At 46.0% G+C, this 19,598-nt stretch overlaps 1 protein-coding gene across 2 annotated transcripts in view; it reads right to left on the bottom strand.

Annotated features, from left to right (window-relative positions):
• Nucleotides 1-498: 498 nt before the first annotated feature.
• SPHK2 (sphingosine kinase 2) overlaps nucleotides 499-19,598 on the bottom strand; it is a 32,324-nt gene continuing 13,224 nt past the window's right edge. The window contains exons 1-5 of one of the 2 annotated variants that reach the window (XM_061590950.1): nucleotides 16,743-16,797; nucleotides 16,174-16,323; nucleotides 14,866-14,960; nucleotides 13,865-13,980; nucleotides 499-9,237 (exon numbers count right to left, since the gene is read on the bottom strand). In XM_061590950.1, the coding sequence (XP_061446934.1) occupies nucleotides 8,214-9,237; nucleotides 13,865-13,980; nucleotides 14,866-14,960; nucleotides 16,174-16,216 (1,278 nt within the window). In that variant the 5' untranslated portion in view covers nucleotides 16,217-16,323; nucleotides 16,743-16,797 and the 3' untranslated portion in view covers nucleotides 499-8,213. Of the gene's footprint in view, nucleotides 9,238-13,864; nucleotides 13,981-14,865; nucleotides 14,961-16,173; nucleotides 16,324-16,742; nucleotides 16,798-19,598 lie in introns of those variants that run through there. The other variant, XM_061590949.1, reaches the window with a different exon arrangement.

A 19,598-nucleotide genomic window follows, 5' to 3' on the forward strand; every position in this document is an offset into this window, starting at 1 on the left:
GGCCTTCTCAGTGGTGGCCCCCGAACTATGGAACAGTCTCCCCCAGGAAGTGCGCCTGGCGCCAACTCTGCTTTCTTTCCGGCGCCAGGTTAAAACCTTCCTATTCTCTGAAGCATTTTAATTTAAATTGATTTAATTTAAAGATGTGATTGTATTGATTTTAGACTGTATTATTTTGTATTATATTGTGTCATTTATTGTATTTCCTATGTTATTGTATTTCTATGTTCACCGCCCAGAGAGCTATTGCTAGTCGGGCGGTATATAAATTTAATTAAAAATAATAATAATAATAAAAGTATTCACCAGCCACCAGGGTCCATTACTGCTAATTTAAAGCCAGCACCTTCTAGCCATGAAGGCCCAGTAAGAAACAAGTGACTAGCTAAACAAAACCTAGAGATGGTTCTCCTTCTTGACATAATACAGCTGTATCCGTTATACTCCCCAACTCAGGAAAAACAAGGACACGGATTCCATGCTATTGCTTTTATTGCATAGTTTTTTGGCGTTTTTATTTTTTATTTTAAACATTTATGTCATTGACAAGCAACACACAGGAGGCAGTTGCAGACAAAAAGGTTAACCAATACGTACTTCAAACAGACACATAAACATTTCAAAGGCTGCATTTTTCCAGTCATGTATGTGAGGGAAGAGAGGCCTGGGACTCCGGGCACAGCCCCCACAAAACATGGGCCCTTGGTGGGGGAGGGAAATGGAATGAGCTTGGAATGCACATGGTCCCAGTGCCAATGTGGGGCAGGAAATGAGGCATGAGGCCACAGGCAAGACTGAATGTGTTCAGGACCAGCACCCCAAATTCTACACTGCAGCCTAAATAGCATTAATTAAAATATGCATATGTTTACTGAGCAGTGTTTAGATTTGTGGAGAGTGCTTTGGAGAAGAAGGCAGACAATGGGGGGAGGGTAGGCACAGTGTACAAGAGAGGACATCGCACAAAGCATTATAAGTCCTCCCTCTGCTAAGCTGTCCGCACATTTCTTGAAGCGGCTTGATGATACAGACCTCAAATAGGCAAGGACAGAACTGTACCTTGGGCCAAATGCTATTAGAAAAGGAGCAAGCAAGCTTTTTTGAGTGACGCTGAGTTCTTCATCAAGCAGAGGGGAAAGACAAGTGTTAGCATTTGTAACTAAGTTTATACAATAATGCTCAGTTGTTTCAATCAAAATGTCCTGTTTTTAACTGAAAGAATTTCAAAGGTAGCCTAAGGGCTCTACCATGAGTCTGTTAAAGGCAGGTCAGCCCATTTCCTGTGCTTAGTCATAAAAACTACAATTCCCACCATGCTTTGTGCTCACAAAGATTAGGACTCCTCCCTCCCACAACTACTTTGGTTGCACCTGTTAGTTCCATTGCTATTGCATTGTTTTCTATTCCCTCCAAAGATTGACATGTGAGCATTTACCCAGCAAGTGCATTCAGCCACATTTACTGCTGTACACCTACATGTTCCTACTCAGTAGTAAGCAAGCCCCATTTAACCAGGTAAGTGAGCACAGGGTTGCAGCACTATTTTACTGAGTTCATTTAGACCTTGCCTTTCTCCATAAAACTCAGGGTGAGGGGATTGAACACGCAAGTTCTAGGTGGTCCCCCAGCCAAGCATTGACCACACCTGGCCCTGCTTTGCTTTGCCAAGGTTGCTACATCATGTCCCTTTGGACCAGCTGTGGGTGACTGAAAGTCAGTAGAACACACAGCATGGACATCTGATTGTAAACAGGGGTGGAGCACTTTTTGGAAGGTATTCATAGAATTTTGAAAAGGGAAGAAAAAATGACAGTGAAAACTCCTATTTTAATCCCATCCTTCCTCTAAGGATATCAGGACAGTGTATGTATTATAGTCACTCCCCTTTTTTTTAAATCCTCAAACAACCCTACAAGTAACTGTCTAAGGATCATACGGCTGAGCAGATAGTTGAAAGTGCATCTCCCCAATACAAATCATGCTAACCAGGACATTATACTTACTCCTTTATTGAGAACTACCTTCTTTCCCTCTTTCAGTAAGATAGATTTAGCTATGCCTACGTTGCAATTACGCTTAGCAAAGAATTCTGTTTCATTAAGGACACATCTGTCCATCAAAACCCAGTCTGAAAGTCTTTTTTAAAAATGAGCTACACAAGCTTCCACCCAACAAATGAAACTGACACCAAACCATAGTTTGGGGAGTAGGCTGAATATTCTTTGTTAAGCTCCACAGCCCCTTCTCAGAACTAAATTCCCTGAGTTTCCTGGTTGGGCACCATGACAACTCAATTGGTTACAAATCAGTTTAGGAGAGGAGCGTAGATATGCCTTCAGACACTCTCCCTCCTCTTTACCAACTGCAGGCCTTTCACTTAAAAATATACCATCTCCATAACCATTCAGTATATTTGCCCAGTTTCAAAAACTTCTCTCTACAATCACAAGGGACTAGAACCTTGGTTGTTTAACGAAAATGAAAAAAGCTGGAATTCTCAGCCAGCTAAAATGTGTAGCAGATCTCAGATTAAAACATACAGCCTTGCCTGTCAGTCTCCTTCATTCTCAGCAAAGCTTTCTCATACAGCCACAAAAATATTAATAGTGAAGAAGATGACGCCAAGTTAGGGGGTAATGGTGTAGCTATAAGGCAAGCATCAGAGAGAGACAGATGCATGTCTCCTCTTTCCAAACCTTTACAAAACGCTTGAATAGCTCAGGGCGAGTTATTAATACCCAAGCACTGATCTATGCATATGCAAAAAGTTAAAATTAAAAGCAGCAATTCTACAGGCTCCAGAATAAATTAAGAGCAATAAGCAGCTCAGTATCCAGTACTCCTCCAGTGGTACCATTTGATAACAAAATGTAATGCTCTCTGAAAGATCCAATTACTCAGAGTAGACCCACTGAAATTAATAGGCCTATGATATTAGTCTATTAATTTCAACAGGTCCGCTCTGAATACAACCCTGAGGTTTCTCCAAGAATTCTTCATGCAAGCCCTGATCCAGAAATAACATCTTCCCCAATGCTTATCTCCCCTCCCGCCAATGCAGAATGTTTCCTGTGGGTAACCGAGGAGAACAGAACCAATACAGTGTCAGGAGTGTGAGTGTGTTGCTATTCGGCCATGTGGCCACAGCCTACTTAATAGGTGAGCTGGAATCAGATGTCAGAATTGTCGGGCATTTGCCAAGGCTCACACTCCAAGAAGGGGCCCCAAAGGTCATGCTCCTCCTTGGTGTTGCTGCTGTTCTCCATGCCCTCTCCAAGTGCACAAGCAGTGACAGGAGCAAGGAGAATAAGCAGCATCCTCCACTTGCTTTGGTCTCTCCGTTTTGGACGATTGTGACAGTGGCAATGAAGGCATGCCCCACCTGGGGGCCCTGGGGCTAATGCTGCACTTTCAGTCTTTGTGGGAAAGGAGAAAACAGCCCCCTGGAGTCCTCCCAGGATCCTGGATCAAGGCCATGACCTTGAGTGAAAGTTAACTGGATCTTAACAGCAATTCTAAAAAACTCATCTTCTTGATGCTGGATCTGGTGTTAAAAGCTACAATAAGTTAGACTGTGCAGCATTATTTGAAATGTCACGTTGTTTTTAAAGTGCAACAAGCAGCAAATAGAGAGCAGCAGTATTTCCTAACACACTGCTCATGAGGTAAGCCATATCAAAAATAAAGAGAGAAAGGAGAGGAGATCCAGGCCAAGGGAAGCATGTGCTCCGTCTTGTAACCTGCCAGGCTGGATGTAGCCCATGACAGCTGTGGGTTGTGGCCTGACATGTGCTTGATGACCCTCCCTCCCTCTGGTTTTACAGTCCCAGGCATGTGGCAAAGCCAGGTTTAGCAAGGACCCTGGGACCACCCACATGGCCAGCAAACTTCATTAAGCTTGGCGGCTTTGCACAACTTTTATCTAGACAGTAGAAAACACTCGCCGTGCACCCATTTCCGGCTTCTTTGCCCCACTTCTATGCTTGTGAGTTTGCACTTTCATGTATCACCAGCCCACAATTGTCATCCTTTCCTCTTCAATTCATCAGGAAAAACTTCCTAACTGTTAGAGCCATACAACAATGGAACCAATTACTAGAGAGGTAGTGGGCTCTCCAACACTGGAGGCATTCAAGAGGCAGCTGGACAGCCATCTGTCAGGAATGCTTTGATTTGAATTCCTGCATTGAGCAGGGCGTTGGACTAGATGGCCTTATAGGCCCCTTCCAACTCTACTATTCCATGATTCCCCCACCTCCACAAGCCAGACTGGGATGATCAAGCGTCCCTACATCTGGATTCACCAGCTCCCAGTAGCAACGCTGGGGGTGGGGGAAGGAGTGTTCACATTAACCAAGTAAAAATCTTGGTGCCTTCATGACTGATTTTGGACTTTTCAAACAGCTGTACATAAGAACATAAGAAGAGCCTGCTGGATCAGGCCAGTGGCCCATCTAGTCCAGCATCCTGTTCTCACAGTGGCCAACCAGGTGCCTGGGGGAAGCCCGCAATCAGGACCCAAGTTAAGCTGTAGTTTAACCCCACATGAAAAACAGAAGAAGAGCCTGCTAGATGGCCCATCTCATCCAGCATCCTGTTCTCACGGTGGCCAACCAGATGCCCATGGGAAGCCCACAAGCAGGACCTGAGCACCTGCGGTTTCTAGCAAGTGGTTTTCAAAAGCGTGTTTCCTCTGACAACGGAGGCACAACACAACGGAGGCTGCAGCTGATAGCCTTATTGTCCATGGGTTTGTTTACTCTTCTTTTAAAGCCATCCAAGTTGATGACCATCGCTGCCTCTTGTGGAGCAAATTCCACAGTTTAACTGTGTGCTGTGCGTCCTGCCCTGAATCTTCCAACATTCAGCTTACTGAATGCCCACATGAAGGCCAGAAGATCCCAGAATCCTGTTGTATTTATTCCTAGAGAGGAAATAATGTCCCTTGCTGGGGCAGAGGCACCTGGAAAGGGGTAGGGAGGGCTTAACCGTGTAATTCACTCGACGATTGCAGTGATCAAAATGATAGCCTGCTCCTTGGACGTTTTTGTGAGGTGGAAATTTCGCAGGAAGGTCTTTTCTTTGTTGCAGCAGCATATAAAACTTGCTCTCACTCACTTCACTCTAACTCTTCGGTGGGTACATTCATAGTGAAAACAAAAATCAGCAGTTAAAGGAACACAAACTCTTTTCTAAACCCCTAATGGGACCATGTACAGCTGTGTTGACAAAAAACAACACAAGCAAGTCTGGCCTGCAGATCTCATGCTGGATGGCCCAGCATTCTAGGAGGTAACCAGGAACCTTTCATCCCATCAAGCCTCCTCCTTGTTGGAGGGTGGCAAGTCTGGCTAAACTACTAGCTTAGATGGTTCTGAAAAGCAAAAAGACTAAGAAACATAAATGGACAGGTCTATTAAGTACGTAAGAAGAGCCCAGCTGAATCAGACTAAAAGCCCATTTCGTCCAGCATCCTGTTTACCACAGTGGCTAAAGAGATGCCCGTGGGAAGCTCACAGGCAAGACACGAGCACAACAGCACTCTCCCACTCAGATTCGCCAGCAATTGGGATTCGGATACTCTGATACTGGAGATAACAGATAGCCATCATGACAAGGAGCCTCTGATGGCCATATCCTCTATGAATCTGTCTAATCACCTTTTAAAACCATCCCAAGCCGGTGGCCATCACAACATCTTGGTCCATAGCAAATTCCATAGCTTAGCTATGCACTGTGCAAAAGTAGTACTTTTTTTGGTGTGCCTGGAATCTCTCACTGTTCAGCTTAATTGGCTGACCACAGGTGCTAGCATAATGGGGGGGGGAATGTCTCCCTGCCACTTTGTCTGTACGATGCATAATTTTATACACCCCTATCAAGTCCCACTTTACTCATTTTTTCCCTAAGCTAAAAAGCTCCAAATGAATGTAACCTTTTCTCACAGGGCAGTTCCTCCAGGCCCTTGATGATTTTGGCTACCCCTTTTGTATTGATGGCTATTAGTTATGATAGTTGAATGGAACATCCAGTGACAGAAGCAGTCTGTCTGTCCCAAGCATGTGAAAATTAGAACCAATAAACCCTGCTTGTAACCTTCTACACTAGAGGCATCCTGCTGGCCAGTGATAGCAAAGATAGTTTTGGAATACATAGGCCTTTGGTCTATTCCAACAAACCCATTATTTAGGATTCCCCCCTTTATTAAAAAAAGAAAAAGTAAGTATTGTGGCAGCCTGGGACTTTCAGCAAAGTGACAACTCTTCATCATTATGCTCTGCTCTAGATTACCAACCTCCAATATACAGGCTTCTCCCCATAACAAAGTGGGAGACATTTGCCAACTTCATCTCCTGATCTGACCTCTCTCAGGAACATAAGAAGTTGCTTTATAATGAATCAGACCATTGGTCTATCCAGCTCAGTATTGTCTACACTGATTGGCAGCAACTCTCCTGGCAGGGGACACTCCCAGCCCTGTCTGGAGATGCTGCAGACTGAACCTGGGACCTTCAAGGCAGACGCTCAGCCACTGAGCTACGGCCCTTCCCAGGGCCCTTAAGAGACACAGACAATGCATCTACGGTGAATATCATTTCATACACACACACACACACACACACACAATCTATTACAGTATTAGATCATTTTAATTGCTTGTTAACCCCCACATAGTGGGGAGAAGAAAAAATCACCACCACCCTATCAAAGTTAAACCTCCTCCCACAGAAAAAAAAATAATCCAGTTGCATTCATCCAATGTATTCCTAGAAAGAGCTAGACTGGGAGGTTATCAGCATAGGGGCTGCTGGGGAAGTAATCCCATTGCCTTTCACTACACCTCTGGCTGGCGAGAAATGAGCCAGAGAAGGCTGTAGAGAGAGTGGTCCCTTCCTTCCCCTAAATGTCCTCGGTCGCCCCCTGCAGGAGAGAGCCAAGCTCAACTCCAAAAAGAGGGCAGATCTCCCTTGCCAGGGTAAACCCAGAAGGACAAGGAAATGACTGGCATCGATCAGTTAGGTTTAAAAGGGAGACAAGTACACAACTGTAGAGTTTGCGGGCTGCCTCTTACATTCAACTCCCAGCTTGAGAGGCCTTTTCACCCTTCCGGTACTTATGTCTTTACACGCACGCAAGATACACACAATTCGGCTGGGCGGATTGTGGAACAACCAGGACCAGCAAATGAGGCTTTGTGTTGCTCCAGCTTCTGCTCTTGTGAATTGCAGGTAAAAGGTGTGTGAGAGTTTGGGACCGGAAGGTGGCCTCAAAAGGGGTCCCATTCAGCAGGGAAGGAGTGTGCAGTTCAGCTGAAGACAAGCAGCAACCTTCCAAAACACGCAAGGAGTGGAGGAAAAGGGAACAGTGAAGAAATCTGTGGCGTTACCCTTGGTCCCATGGCTTGAAGAGCAAAGGAAGGTTGGTGCGTCACATGCGTTTCCCCAGCCCATTAATGCTCTGATCCACACTGGCATCCCCTCCCCACAATCCCAAAATAACCATCATCACTTAGTAGAGACTCAGCAACGGTACTGAACTATGAGCCAGAGAGGGCTGGGAGCCATGCTGACCCAGTCTGGTGAAAGGGGCAAGTGCAGAGGAGCCCACAGGTCCTGAGGCAAGAACCTGCTGACAGGTTGGAAAAATGGACTTGTAGGCACGGACTTCAAAAAGGAACAAGGTGGAGAGGATGGCAGTTCTGATGAGCTATTACTTGTAGGGGAAGGAGTCAATGCCAGATCTCTTCTCCACCTGACTTGCACAGAAGGTCCCTGTAGCCACACTGCTCCTTCTTGAGGGGAGATTTAGAACAGGCTTGCAAAATTAGGCTTCTGCAAGCAGGGATGGGAGTGAGGAGGCCTTCCTTCAAACCACTGCATACCATGGACAGCAGCAGATTATGGAGGGGGGGGAGTGCCCAAGGTCTGTCATCCAAGGCTCATTACAGGGATATACAGTATATGCACTCAAAGGCCTAGAAGAGCAGAGGGAGGTCTTAAGCAGCAGGTTGCTCTCTGGTGGCTGGAGGGAGCACTGCAAGTCAGAACACTTCCCCTCCCCCCCAACACACACACACACACACACACACACACACACACACACACAGAGTACCCCCAATGTCAGCCCCTCTCTTGCAGCCAAGCGGTAGAAGAAAATGCAAGTGACATCAGCTCAGCTACATTCTCCTGCCAGGGAGGTAGCAGAAACCCGGGTCAGAATGTTGCAATCTTAACCTGGTTCATGCCGGTGATCAAGTTGGCAATCCCGTGATGGATTTGCCCCTGGATAGGACCATATTCTACCCTCTCACCGTCAATGGTGAGGATGCCCTTGCGAGTGAGGGGCTCAATGCGGAAGGCCCGGACAGGTATGTGGGTGAAGTGGGGGCTCTCCAGCTCAAAGTGAGCTCCTTTCTCTATGGTCAAGAAGAAGCGAATCAGGGCCGCCCGGGAAATGCCCGCCTTGATGAAGCAAAGATGGATGAGGCCGTCATTAAAGCAGGCAAAAGGTGCCATTAACAGGTCAGCACCCAAGTGAGTCTGGTAGATGGCCAAGACTGAAACAAAATCGTCCTCCATTGTCACCCATGACTTGGGGACCGGCTGGTCAAGTGGGGTGAGGAGTTCATCCACGGGGCCATGCATTTGCCGGGCAGATGGTGAGATGGCAGGCGCAGCCACTGAGGGGTTTGGCTCCTGGGGGCCCTTGCTGTCAGCTACCAGCTCCTCTGACAGAGTCTCAAAGTTGAAACTGGAAGAGTGGAAGCTGGAAGGAGGAGGCGGGGAGCTGGGTGAAGGGGTGGGCTCATCGGCCGGCTGAACCCCTTGGAAGCAGGTGGTGTGGCGTTCCTCGCAGAGCCCTAGGTCGGAGACTGTGCGGTGGAGCGGCATGCGCTGGAAGGGGAGGCTCCCATTGGCCGCCATGGTGATGCTGCGCAAGATGGGCCGGTGAGCTGTGCTATCCCAAGCGGGCAGGTAGGACAGGCGCCCCCGGTAAGTGTTCAGGGAGGCCAGGCGAACCATAGTCCCCAATGTGAACCGGACTGGGCCCATGTGCCGGTACTTCTCGCTCTCAATGTCCACGTCAGAGATGAAGCCCCAGGCCACACCCAGGAAGGAGAAGGACCGGGTCCCTGATGAGGTGGTGATGGACACCAGGTCCAAGGGGGACACCGCCCCGTGGCAGAGCAGGAGGGTGCAGTTTGTAAGCAGCTCCTGGCCCAAGACTTGCTCAAACCTGCCCGACAAGGTAAGAAATGTCATCAGAACAGGAGAAGCCCACTCATCCTCACTATCAAAGGGGAGAAACCAACACAAGGGGAACAAACATCAGGGATCACAATAAAGGAAACAGGCCATATCGGTCATGGGACAACAGTAATGTTTACATGTCAGTTTAGCAGATACATGATAGCTGCACATGTACACACACAGAGCTCATGAAAAACAAGGATGGCAAGGTGACTTAACAGTCAGGCATCAGATGCGCTATGAATTAAAAGCACCTCTTGAAACAGTCATAATTTCCCCCAAAGAATCCTGGGAACTATAGTTTAAGGGCATAAGAGTTCTTAGGAGACCTCTATTCCCCTCATAGAACTAAAATTCCCAGAGTTCCCTAGGAAGAGGGATTGACTGTTAAATCACTCTGGGAATTGTAGCTTGGTGAGGGGAATAGGGGTCTCCTAACAACTCTCAGCACCCTTCACAAACTGCAGTTTCCCGGGATTCTTTGGGGGAAGCCATGACTGCTTAAGTGGTATAATACTGTTTTAAATGTATAGTGCAGGTGGAGCTTCAGTGTGGTGTGTAGCAACTTGAATGTCACACTAGGCCCGGGAAGACCCAGGTTCCATATCTGTCCATGAAGTTACTGGTGACCTTAAGCCAGTTACTCTCATTCAGCCTAATCTACCTCAGAGGTGTTGCAAGGATAAAATGAGTCCCAGTGGTGGTGGTGGGGTGGGGAGAGAGAATATTCTTGCCTCCCTGAGCTCCCTGGAGGAAGAGCACAAAACAATGAACTATATAATGACAATGATGAGGATAATAAGCTCCCAGTATGAGCCAAACTGCTGATTCAACTGCTCCCAACCCTCATTAAGTGCAAAATTACTCATGTGTGCTAGGAGAAACACAGGTAGTTTCGCAGGCTGTGGTGTGTAGGCTGCTCAGAGCACATGTCTGGTGTTTTTCCACAAAGACAGAGGACTGGAAAAGTCTAATAACGGGTTAAAACTATACAGGCTGTCCAAGGATGAAGATTGCAGCTGGACAGTGCTGGACAGGCTTAAAACCTTGAAAGCGAAACCGCTTGAGTGTGGGGGAAGTAGTTTTGTTAGGAGAAGCAAGGAAAGCATTTCATGTCTGTTTACTCATCCAGTAATAGACTCTTAACTTTAACAGTCTGTGTCTGTGTGGCAATCCTTCTGCTTGGCATTCTACGCTTGGGTACAACCAGGCAACTTGGGCATAGTCTGGGATGCACCGCACAACGACAGGGGTTATGGGCCCAGCCTACGGCCCATAATAGCCCAGGAGATAGCCAGCCAGAAGCCCAGAGCAGGGGCAGAGCAGAACAGACGGAGAGGCAAGCAAGCCAGAAGCTTGGGAGAAGCAGTGAAGTGGCAGAGTGCTTGAGCGTAATCGGAGAAGGCTGCGGAGATGGCAGTTTCACTTTCAGCCGGGATGCCTCTGGAAAGGCTCACTGAACATAATTATTCCAGTTGGAGGCTGAGAATGCAGGCTTTCCTAACAAAAGAAGATTTATGGCAAGTAATCAAAGCCGACCCACCGGGTGCTCCCCAGCCAGCGTGGATACGCATGGATGAAAAGGCAAGAGCGTTTATTGTATTGGCTTTAAGTGACTCTCAGTTGTTATATGTGAAGGAAAAGCCAACAGCTAAAATTATGTGGACTGCTTTGAATGAGATCCATGTTAAACAGACAGCAAGTAGCAAGATTTATCTGGCGCGAAAGCTTTACCGGATGAAGCTGGCTGAGAACACATCAATGTCTGAGCATTTATTGGAATTTGAGAGACTGTTTGCAGAGCTGCAGGAGCGGAACATAGAGCACACACAGTTGCAGAGAGTTTACATTATCTTGTCTTCGTAAGACGCATCGTGGGATCCTCTGGTCAGTTCGTTAGAAGCAATGCAGGACGCGGGTTTGACAGAGGATTACGTTGCAGGCAAACTTCTTCAAGAGTGGGAGAGAAGAAAGGGAGCCGGACGGGAGAAAGCAGAGAAAAGAGAAAGCAGGAAGACAAACTTCAAAGACACAGAAGCAAGGTCGTTTGGACTTAAATCATGTTACTTTTGTGGCTCAAAATCACATCTGCAAAGGGACTGTGAAATGAAGTGAAAAGGCAGAGGCTGGAAACCGTCAAGTCTGCAGATGGAGAGTGCTGGAACTTGTCAATCAGTTAGCTGTGAAAACAAAGACTGATTTATGGGTGGTGGATTCTGGAGCAACCCATAGCCTGATAAAGGACACAAATATGTTCAAAACATCACTTCCCGTGAAAGAAGTTGTTATGCTGGCGGATGGCACGAAAAGGGAGGTGTTGGGCAAAGGTACAGTGGAACTTGATGTCTTAAACACAATCATGACAAATGTATTGTATGTACCTGGTTTAGAATGTAATGTAATGTCTGTAAAGAAGCTCAATGACATGGGATATACTGTAACATTTAAACAAGGGATGTGTGAGATACAGAAAGGAAACAAAGTCTGTATGAAGGGGTTTATGAGAAATTCACTATTCTACATTCAGTTTAAACACACAGGTTGTGCCACAGTGAGTGCTAACAGAAAGCCTCATGAGAGCTGTGTTCATTTATGGCACAGAAAACTGGGACATGCTGGTTATGGGACAATAATGAAAACGCCAAATCATAGTGTGGATGTGACACTGAAGGAGTGTGGTCAATATATAGATTGTGATGTATGTAAACAAACAAAAGCCACAGTAGCGCCTATATGCAAAGAGGCAGAAAGTAACTCAAATGCACTATACCAGTTGATTCATGTGGATTTGGCAGGACCGTTCCAGAGTTCACAAGGAGGTGCTAAGTATTTTATGGTAATAGTGGATGATTACACTAGATACTGCACTGTTTATCTGCTTAAAAGTAAAAATGAAGCAGAAGGGAAACTGAAAATGTTCATCAAGAAGGTTGAGGTGCAGCATGGAGTGACAATTCAAAGCATACGTTCTGATCAAGGGGGTGAGTTCACTAGCAAATCATTGGAACTATACTTGGAAAAGAGGGGTATAGAACAAAACTTTACTGCACCATTTTCGCCATTTCAGAACGGGATCGCAGAACGAAAAAATAGGTCATTGCAGGAGGCAACAAGAGCAATGTTGAGAGATTCAGAGTTAACAAATGTGTTTTGGGGAAAATGTATGTTGTATGCTACTTACATTCTGAACAGACTGTTTGACAGAGCGCTTAAAATGACTCCTTATGAGAAGCTAACAGGGAAGAAACCGAGACTTAGGCACATTGCAAGGTTTGGGGCCAGGTGCTGGGTGCACATACCCAAAGGGAAAAGACATGGCAAACTAGCTCAAAGGGCACAAAGAGGACATGTGCTCGGATTTCAGAATGCTTACTACAGAGTGTGGGTACCAAGTCAGAAAAAGGTGGTACTTAGCAGAAGCATTGAAGTGCAAGAGCAAGATTGGGAACAAAACACATATGTTGATCTGGGGAATGCACACACTACATCCACTGAACATGAGTTAGAGCAGGAGATGAAGGAAGAAGAAGAAGAACCTGTTACTGATGTGGATGAGAGGCAAACAGAGGAAACGGTTACATTGAGACGCTCTGAAAGAGCGAACTTGGGGAAACCACCAGAAAGGTTTCGAATTGGCATGTTCAGAAGCCAAGAGACAAATAAACATACAGAAAGGTATGATGAAGACACACTGTATCTTGACTGTGTAAAACCATGAATGTCTGTAATGACTGTGATTATGAAAAACAAGGAAATGTCTGTAACAAATGTATCTTGAATGTCTTTATGGAAAAGGTGGGAACTGTAGGCTGCTCAGAGCACATGTTTGGTGTTTTTCCACAAAGACAGAGGACTGGAAAAGTCTAATAACGGGTTAAAACTATACAGGCTGTCCAAGGACGAAGATTGCAGCTGGACAGTGCTGGACAGGCTTAAAACCTTGAAAGCGAAACCGCTTGAGTGTGGGGGAAGTAGTTTTGTTAGGAGAAGCGAGGAAAGCATTTCATGTCTGTTTACTCATCCAGTAAAAGACTCTTAACTTTAACAGTCTGTGTCTGTGTGGCAATCCTTCTGCTTGGCATTCTACGCTTGGGTACAACCAGGCAACTTGGGCATAGTCTGGGACGCATCGCACAACGACATGGTGCAGCCTACTTTGAAACTGCACTTTGACCTGGAAGCCCTGCCCACTAATGCCAGGTGCACGGGAGGCAATTATCACTACTGAGAGAGGAAGCAGCACTTGGTGTATGCTCATTCGTATTCTTGCATCCATCATCTTTGCATTCCAAAACACAGGTGGCAGGTTCTCTTTTGTGCCTTGGTGAGGCCAAGCTGAAAATTAACCCCTGATTATAACACCCTGGACATCATCCTCCCCCTTAGATGCAACGTGGTGTAATTATTTGAGTGCTGGACTAGGCCCTGGGAGACCAGAGTTCAAATCCCCACTTGGCCATAAAGTCTCTCAGCCCAACCTACCTCACAGGATTGCTGTGAGGATAAAATAGAGAGGGGGAAGAACCTTCAGCTCCTTGGAGGAAAGGTGGGACATAGCTATGGTAAAAAAAAAAAAAAAAAACCAAGCTTCTTGTTGCAGCTTTTCCACTTACCCAGCACTGAAGTTAATGGCTGCAGCTAAGGCATTTCCAGACCCACACGGGAGAATACCAAGAGGCATTTTTATGGCTTCTTCCCAGTCTGGCCGTTCCATCAAGCCATTAATAACCTGGAAGGAAGGAGGAGATGAGTAAACATAACCTGCAGTCCAATAATTGGGGGAGCCAGTGGAAACCCAGTGGAGCAGTTTGCCAATTTACCCCCCAAGAAACCCAGATGCATCTCATTGAAGAAACTGGATAAACAAACAAACTTCCCACAAATAGAGCTTGCCCCCTGCTTTTGATCTGTCCCAGCAGTACGGACTGTCAGGGGAGCGTGGGATGTATTCTAGGGCTTGTTCTCAGTTCTTGCAGGGCAATGGCGGGCCCAGCAGACATGGATGAAATGAGTATGTACGTGTCCCAAAACACACGGAGGTTCCACTGCAGATACGCAGGGTGCCCTGGAAACCAAAGAAAGGGTCCCCTGAAGACAGAAAGTTCGAAGCCAGCAGCTTAGTAAATCTACTGCAGCGAAGAGGCACTGAAGCCTATCTCAGAAACAGAAAACCAGTCACGTAAGGCCTGTGGCCAGTTTGTTTACACATACATTTTACAGTGCTCTAATAATTATCTGGGTCAAGCTCTGAGGAAACAACTTAAATAGCGATACTATTGGTTTGGGCTTCTCTTAACTTGCCTCTTTACTCCTCTCAGGCTTTTTATATTTTGATGTAAAATGTTTGGTCTTTCCTTTGGACCCATGAGGACTAGAAACTTAATTTTTTTAGAAACAAAGAAGAAGAAAAGGAAAAAAACAACTGCTCCAGGACATTCACACACATCCCCAAAGCAGTACAGGGGTAGTACATCTTGCATGCTGCAGTTCTAAGGATCAGACTACGGCAACTCATGAGACAAGTAACAAGAAGTGGGCCCTAACAGGTCACAACAGGGAAAGGTTTCAGAAGGCCAGAACCCCTGTTCTTTCGCTGGCATTTTGTGAACAATACCTCATATAGAAGTCCATCTCCTGAGATGGCTACAATGCCGTCCCACTCAGCTAAATTGATGTTCTGTACCAGTTCCCGGGCATGGTTCTGTCTCTCTGGGGTGGAAAAATAATAATAAAATGGATACAGATGATTAGCAAGGTTCCATTTCAAGGCCACATTCCCACCCCAAGAAACTGCCTCAATGCCTGACCACCTGGAGACCATTTTGGCCTGTTTTGTGTGATTAGCAACTGGCTACTTACAATCATATGGAAACGACAAACTATTTTGGAGAATTATTACTGCTGCTGAAATTATATTTTCATGCATGCGTTTATGTGTCTGCACATATACATTGTACTTATATACACACATGCACATAGCAATTATTATCATTGTTGTGACAAGCTTGGAGGCTCTACATTTAAAAAGCAGTTATAAATCTGCTTTTAGTAGTTCACACGTATAAGTACTTAGTAGTTAGAGCTTTTTAAGGGCTTGAGATGCTTTGCATACGTTACTTCATGAATCTTTACAACAGCTGGTATTATTATCTCCATATTACAAATTATGGGGGAGAAAGACTGAGAGAAAGTCATGTTTGCCTAGTAAATTGGTGGTTGGAGCAACATTTGAACCTGGCACTTCATGGCTCACAGACACTAAACTATGTTAGCTCTCGTACAGCCACCACTTTAAATATATATACACATCTTCCAAATATTGCTGCGTCCCCATTTTCAACTGAGTTTCACTTAAGAGCTTAAGAATAACCCAGCTAGTTCAGTCCAAAGATCCACCTAGTCTGGGAAGCTCAAGAGCAAATGCATGAGAGTAACAGCCCTCTTGTGTTGTATATCCCCAGCATCGAATATTCAAAGGTACACTGCCCCTAAACATGGTGGCTCCATCAAACATAAGAAGAATCTTGCTGGATCAGACCAATGGTCCATCTAGTCCAGCATCTTTTCTCACAGTGGCCAATAGAGCTAGCATGGCTCATAGTCATTGACAGAACTAGCTGCCGTAAGTTAGTCTATTCCAGCCTTTCCCAACTAGTGGGCCACCAGATGTTGTTGGACCACAATTCCCATCTTTCCTGACCATTGGCAATGCTGGCTGAGGCTGATGGGAGTTGTGGTCCAGCAACACCTGGTGGCCCACTAGTTGGGAAAGGCTGGTCTATTCACTCACCCCACCACTTTTAAAGTGATGTAAGCTATTTAGTTCCTGCAAGAGGGAGGCAGTGAACCCTCTCCTGACATCCCACAAGCATTCATTCGCCGTGCTCCTTTTAAGGCCACCTTCCTTCTGTCACAGCCTCACCTGTCTGGATCAAGTTGAAGCTGATGTCAGCCTCCGTAATCATGGGGAGGATATGATTCTGGCACCACTGCAGGCCATTACCCTTGCCTCCAAAGGGGTTTAGCAAAAGGAGCAGGCGACGGCGATGCGGTAGCAGGCTGCAGCTGATCTCTGGTGGCAGGAGGAAGAGGAGAAAAAAGGGAAAGAGTGTGAGCAAATAAGGTATTGCATTCTTCAACTATCTGTAGTTGGAAGGCCAGCCTGGAGCAAAATGAAAACTACCTGTGCAAAGGGACCAAGGACCAGCTTTATTATACATGACACCAGGGCTGAGGAACCTGCGGCCCTCTGGATGATGTTGAACCAATTCCCATCATCCTTGACCATTGGCACACTGGCAGGGGCTGATGGGAGTTGGAGTCCAACAACATGACGGCTCCCCATCTCTGCATTGCAAGCTTGACAGATATAGCAGCAAATGTCCACAGTTTGGTCCTTCTCAAGGCCGGGAAGGCTGACAAACCCAAACGCATGCTGTGAATGTCTAGCAGCAGAAACCCGATTAAAGAAATCTAGCCAATAAATCATACCAGCTTGAACAGATTCAGTTTGGGCGAACGTAGGGACATAAGTAGCTGCCCTATGCCGAGTCAGACCATTGGTCCATCTAGCTCAGTACTCTCTACACTAACTGGCAGCAGCTCTCCAAGATTTCAGGCAGGGAGCCTCTCCCAGCCCTAGCTGGGGACTGAACCAGGGAGCTTCTGCATGCAAAGCAGATGCTCTGCCACTGAGCTACAGCCCTTCCCTTGAACACGCACATGAATAAAACAATCATTTATTTATTGGAGATGTTTATATACTGCTTAATCATTAACGTTGGAAGCAGCTTTGCTTTTGGATGATCCAGGTATGCGTTGTAGGAGGTACTTGTCTTACAAGAAGCATCCCTTCCTGTGTGAAAGAGAAGTGGGAATGGCACTCACCACCTGAGATTTTTCTCTAAGCACATGGAGTATAAAAATCATTTTTCTCAGACTGTGTACTGTAGGGGTCAGAGTGCAGGACTAGGAGCGAAAAGAACCGGGTACAAACCCTCACTCAGCCATGACACGGACTGGCATCACATCCACACAATACATTTATAGCACATTTAAAACGCATTTAAAAAGCATTTACGCACATGGCTTCCCCCAAAGTATCTGGGGAACTGTATTTTACTCCTCACAGAGTTATGATTCCCAGCACCCTTAACAAGCTACAATTCCCAGGATTCTTTGGGAGAAGCCAAATGCATTAAATGTGCTTTAAATGTAGGGTGCAGATTTGACCTATGTAACCTTGGGCTAGGCACTATCGCCTACCTCACAGGGTTGTTTTGAGGATTAAATAGAGGTGGAAGAACCAAGTACCCAGCCTTAAGTCCCTTGGAGGAACAGCAGGAGGCAAATGTAGTAAAAGTAAATCAACAAATAAAATTCTTACACATTCTCAACCTACCTCACCCCATCCTACCCTCTTGTCTAATGAACCTTTGCACTGTTCTTTCCCTCCATTTATTTGAAGCATGGATTCAAATAAATGCAGGGATACCTTTTTAGCTGATCAAAGGATTCTTAAAAAAATCTACTAACATAAATGATTAATATATTAAACACTGCAGCCCTGGTGAACACCTCAAAAGAGAGATCAGTGGATGCTGACATTCACCCAAATAACTTTCAGCACTGATGGGGGGGGGTGTCTGAAAAATGGAGAAAGTGTTTATATATTTTGAGACATTCCCTAACAAACCCAGATGCATTTTGCATTCATCATGAGGATGCCCACTTTCCCTGTAGCACACACATCATGGGGAACACACATGGAAATTGTAATTCAACAACATCTGGAGGGTCTAAAGTTTCTACAGCAGCTCCTTGCACAGCTCTAAGTTGCAGCTGACTTTGGGGAAAGTCTCACTACTTAAGACCAGAAAGAGACATACAAGAGAGGTGAACAAAGAGTCTTCATTGCCTATGGTATGCATCCATGTTTGTGTGGCTTTTTAAAAAATTGTGGTCTCACCTTTGCTTAAATAAATCTTCACAGGGTGTCGTCAACCCACAAGAACTGTTTAACCAGATACAATATACAGTAACTGAGACAGAAAATTAAAATGTCTTTGCATACTCATGAGTAACGATACCTGCCATGCCACCTTGAACTCTCAGGGAGGGGCAGGAGAAGTATCACCCCTCCCCATCCTTATAAAGGCACCTCTCACTTCGGCAGGTGAGAGGGGGTCCTTTTAAAGTCATCTCTTACAAAAGTAGCAACCCTTGTTTTAAGCTTCACACCTGCTAGAGAGGATCTTCCTTTTAGTCTCTGGCAGAATCATTGTGAAATGCTGAAGGCTCCTGGTATGAGATCCTGGCCTAGAAATGGGAGGTTCTCAACCCACAGGCTTCCTGCTGGTTTTCCATGGGCAAAAGACACAAGATAAAAGTCACCCTGGCTGGCAGGCAGGCGGAGTTAATGCTAAAGGTGGACGCACTGCAGCCTGAGGCTCCAAATAACTGATCCAACTTGTCACAATCCACAGCTGGAAAGCTAACATTAATTCACAGAGTCCCAGAGAGCATAACTGGCTTTGTCAACATCTCATGGGAGGCTGGACGCTTTCTGGGTGGGACCTAAAATGCAAGGCAACTTAAAGAGCTGCTCTCAAGCACTTAGCTGTGTTGTCAACGATCCAGCCGACTGGAAGCAGCAGCACGATGCTTTTACAAGAGTTGTGCCAGTCCTCTGTGGCTTGTTGTTGTGATGCTTTACGTTTTTCAGTTTACTCGCCAGCCATTCCAAGAGGGCTGTCCTCCTGCATGCTGTGAAGCACAGGCCAGGAATGTGCTACCGATGTATAAAGTAACACACCCAGGTAACAGTACAAGCCATGATAATAGGTTGTACCTTGAACTCCTTTCGTGACTCAGGAGGGAACTGCACACTTGGCAGAATGGTGCCCATTTCAATATAAAGTGAACAAGCTGAGCTTTAATGAGATTTCGCATTCATGTTTAGGGTATTCCTCAGGGCCAAACTGCAGGTTACTTTAAATCAGGTGTGGGAAAACTTTGACCCTCCAGTCATTGCTAAAGTACAACTCCCAGCAGCCCCAGCAAGCATGACTAATGGCCAGAGAGGATGGGAGTTGTAGATCAGCAACATCTGTAGGGCCAAAGGTTCCCCACATCTGCATTAAATGTTCCAACAGTGCTTGGAAGTGGGAGGAGATTGCAGGTGGCACAGAGAGAAAATTTAACTGTTTTGTTCCTGTTGCTATAATCCTGAGGAAAATCTCTCTTCTGAAGCTAGTATTTGTTTGGGGATGAACCCCCCCACACACACACAATTGATGTGTGTGTGGGGAGAGGATTACATCCTCCCTGCAGGTCTTCTTGCATCCC

The sequence above is a fragment of the Rhineura floridana genome, chromosome 11 (assembly GCF_030035675.1).
Source record: "Rhineura floridana isolate rRhiFlo1 chromosome 11, rRhiFlo1.hap2, whole genome shotgun sequence".
Taxonomy (NCBI): Eukaryota; Metazoa; Chordata; class Lepidosauria; order Squamata; family Rhineuridae; genus Rhineura; species Rhineura floridana.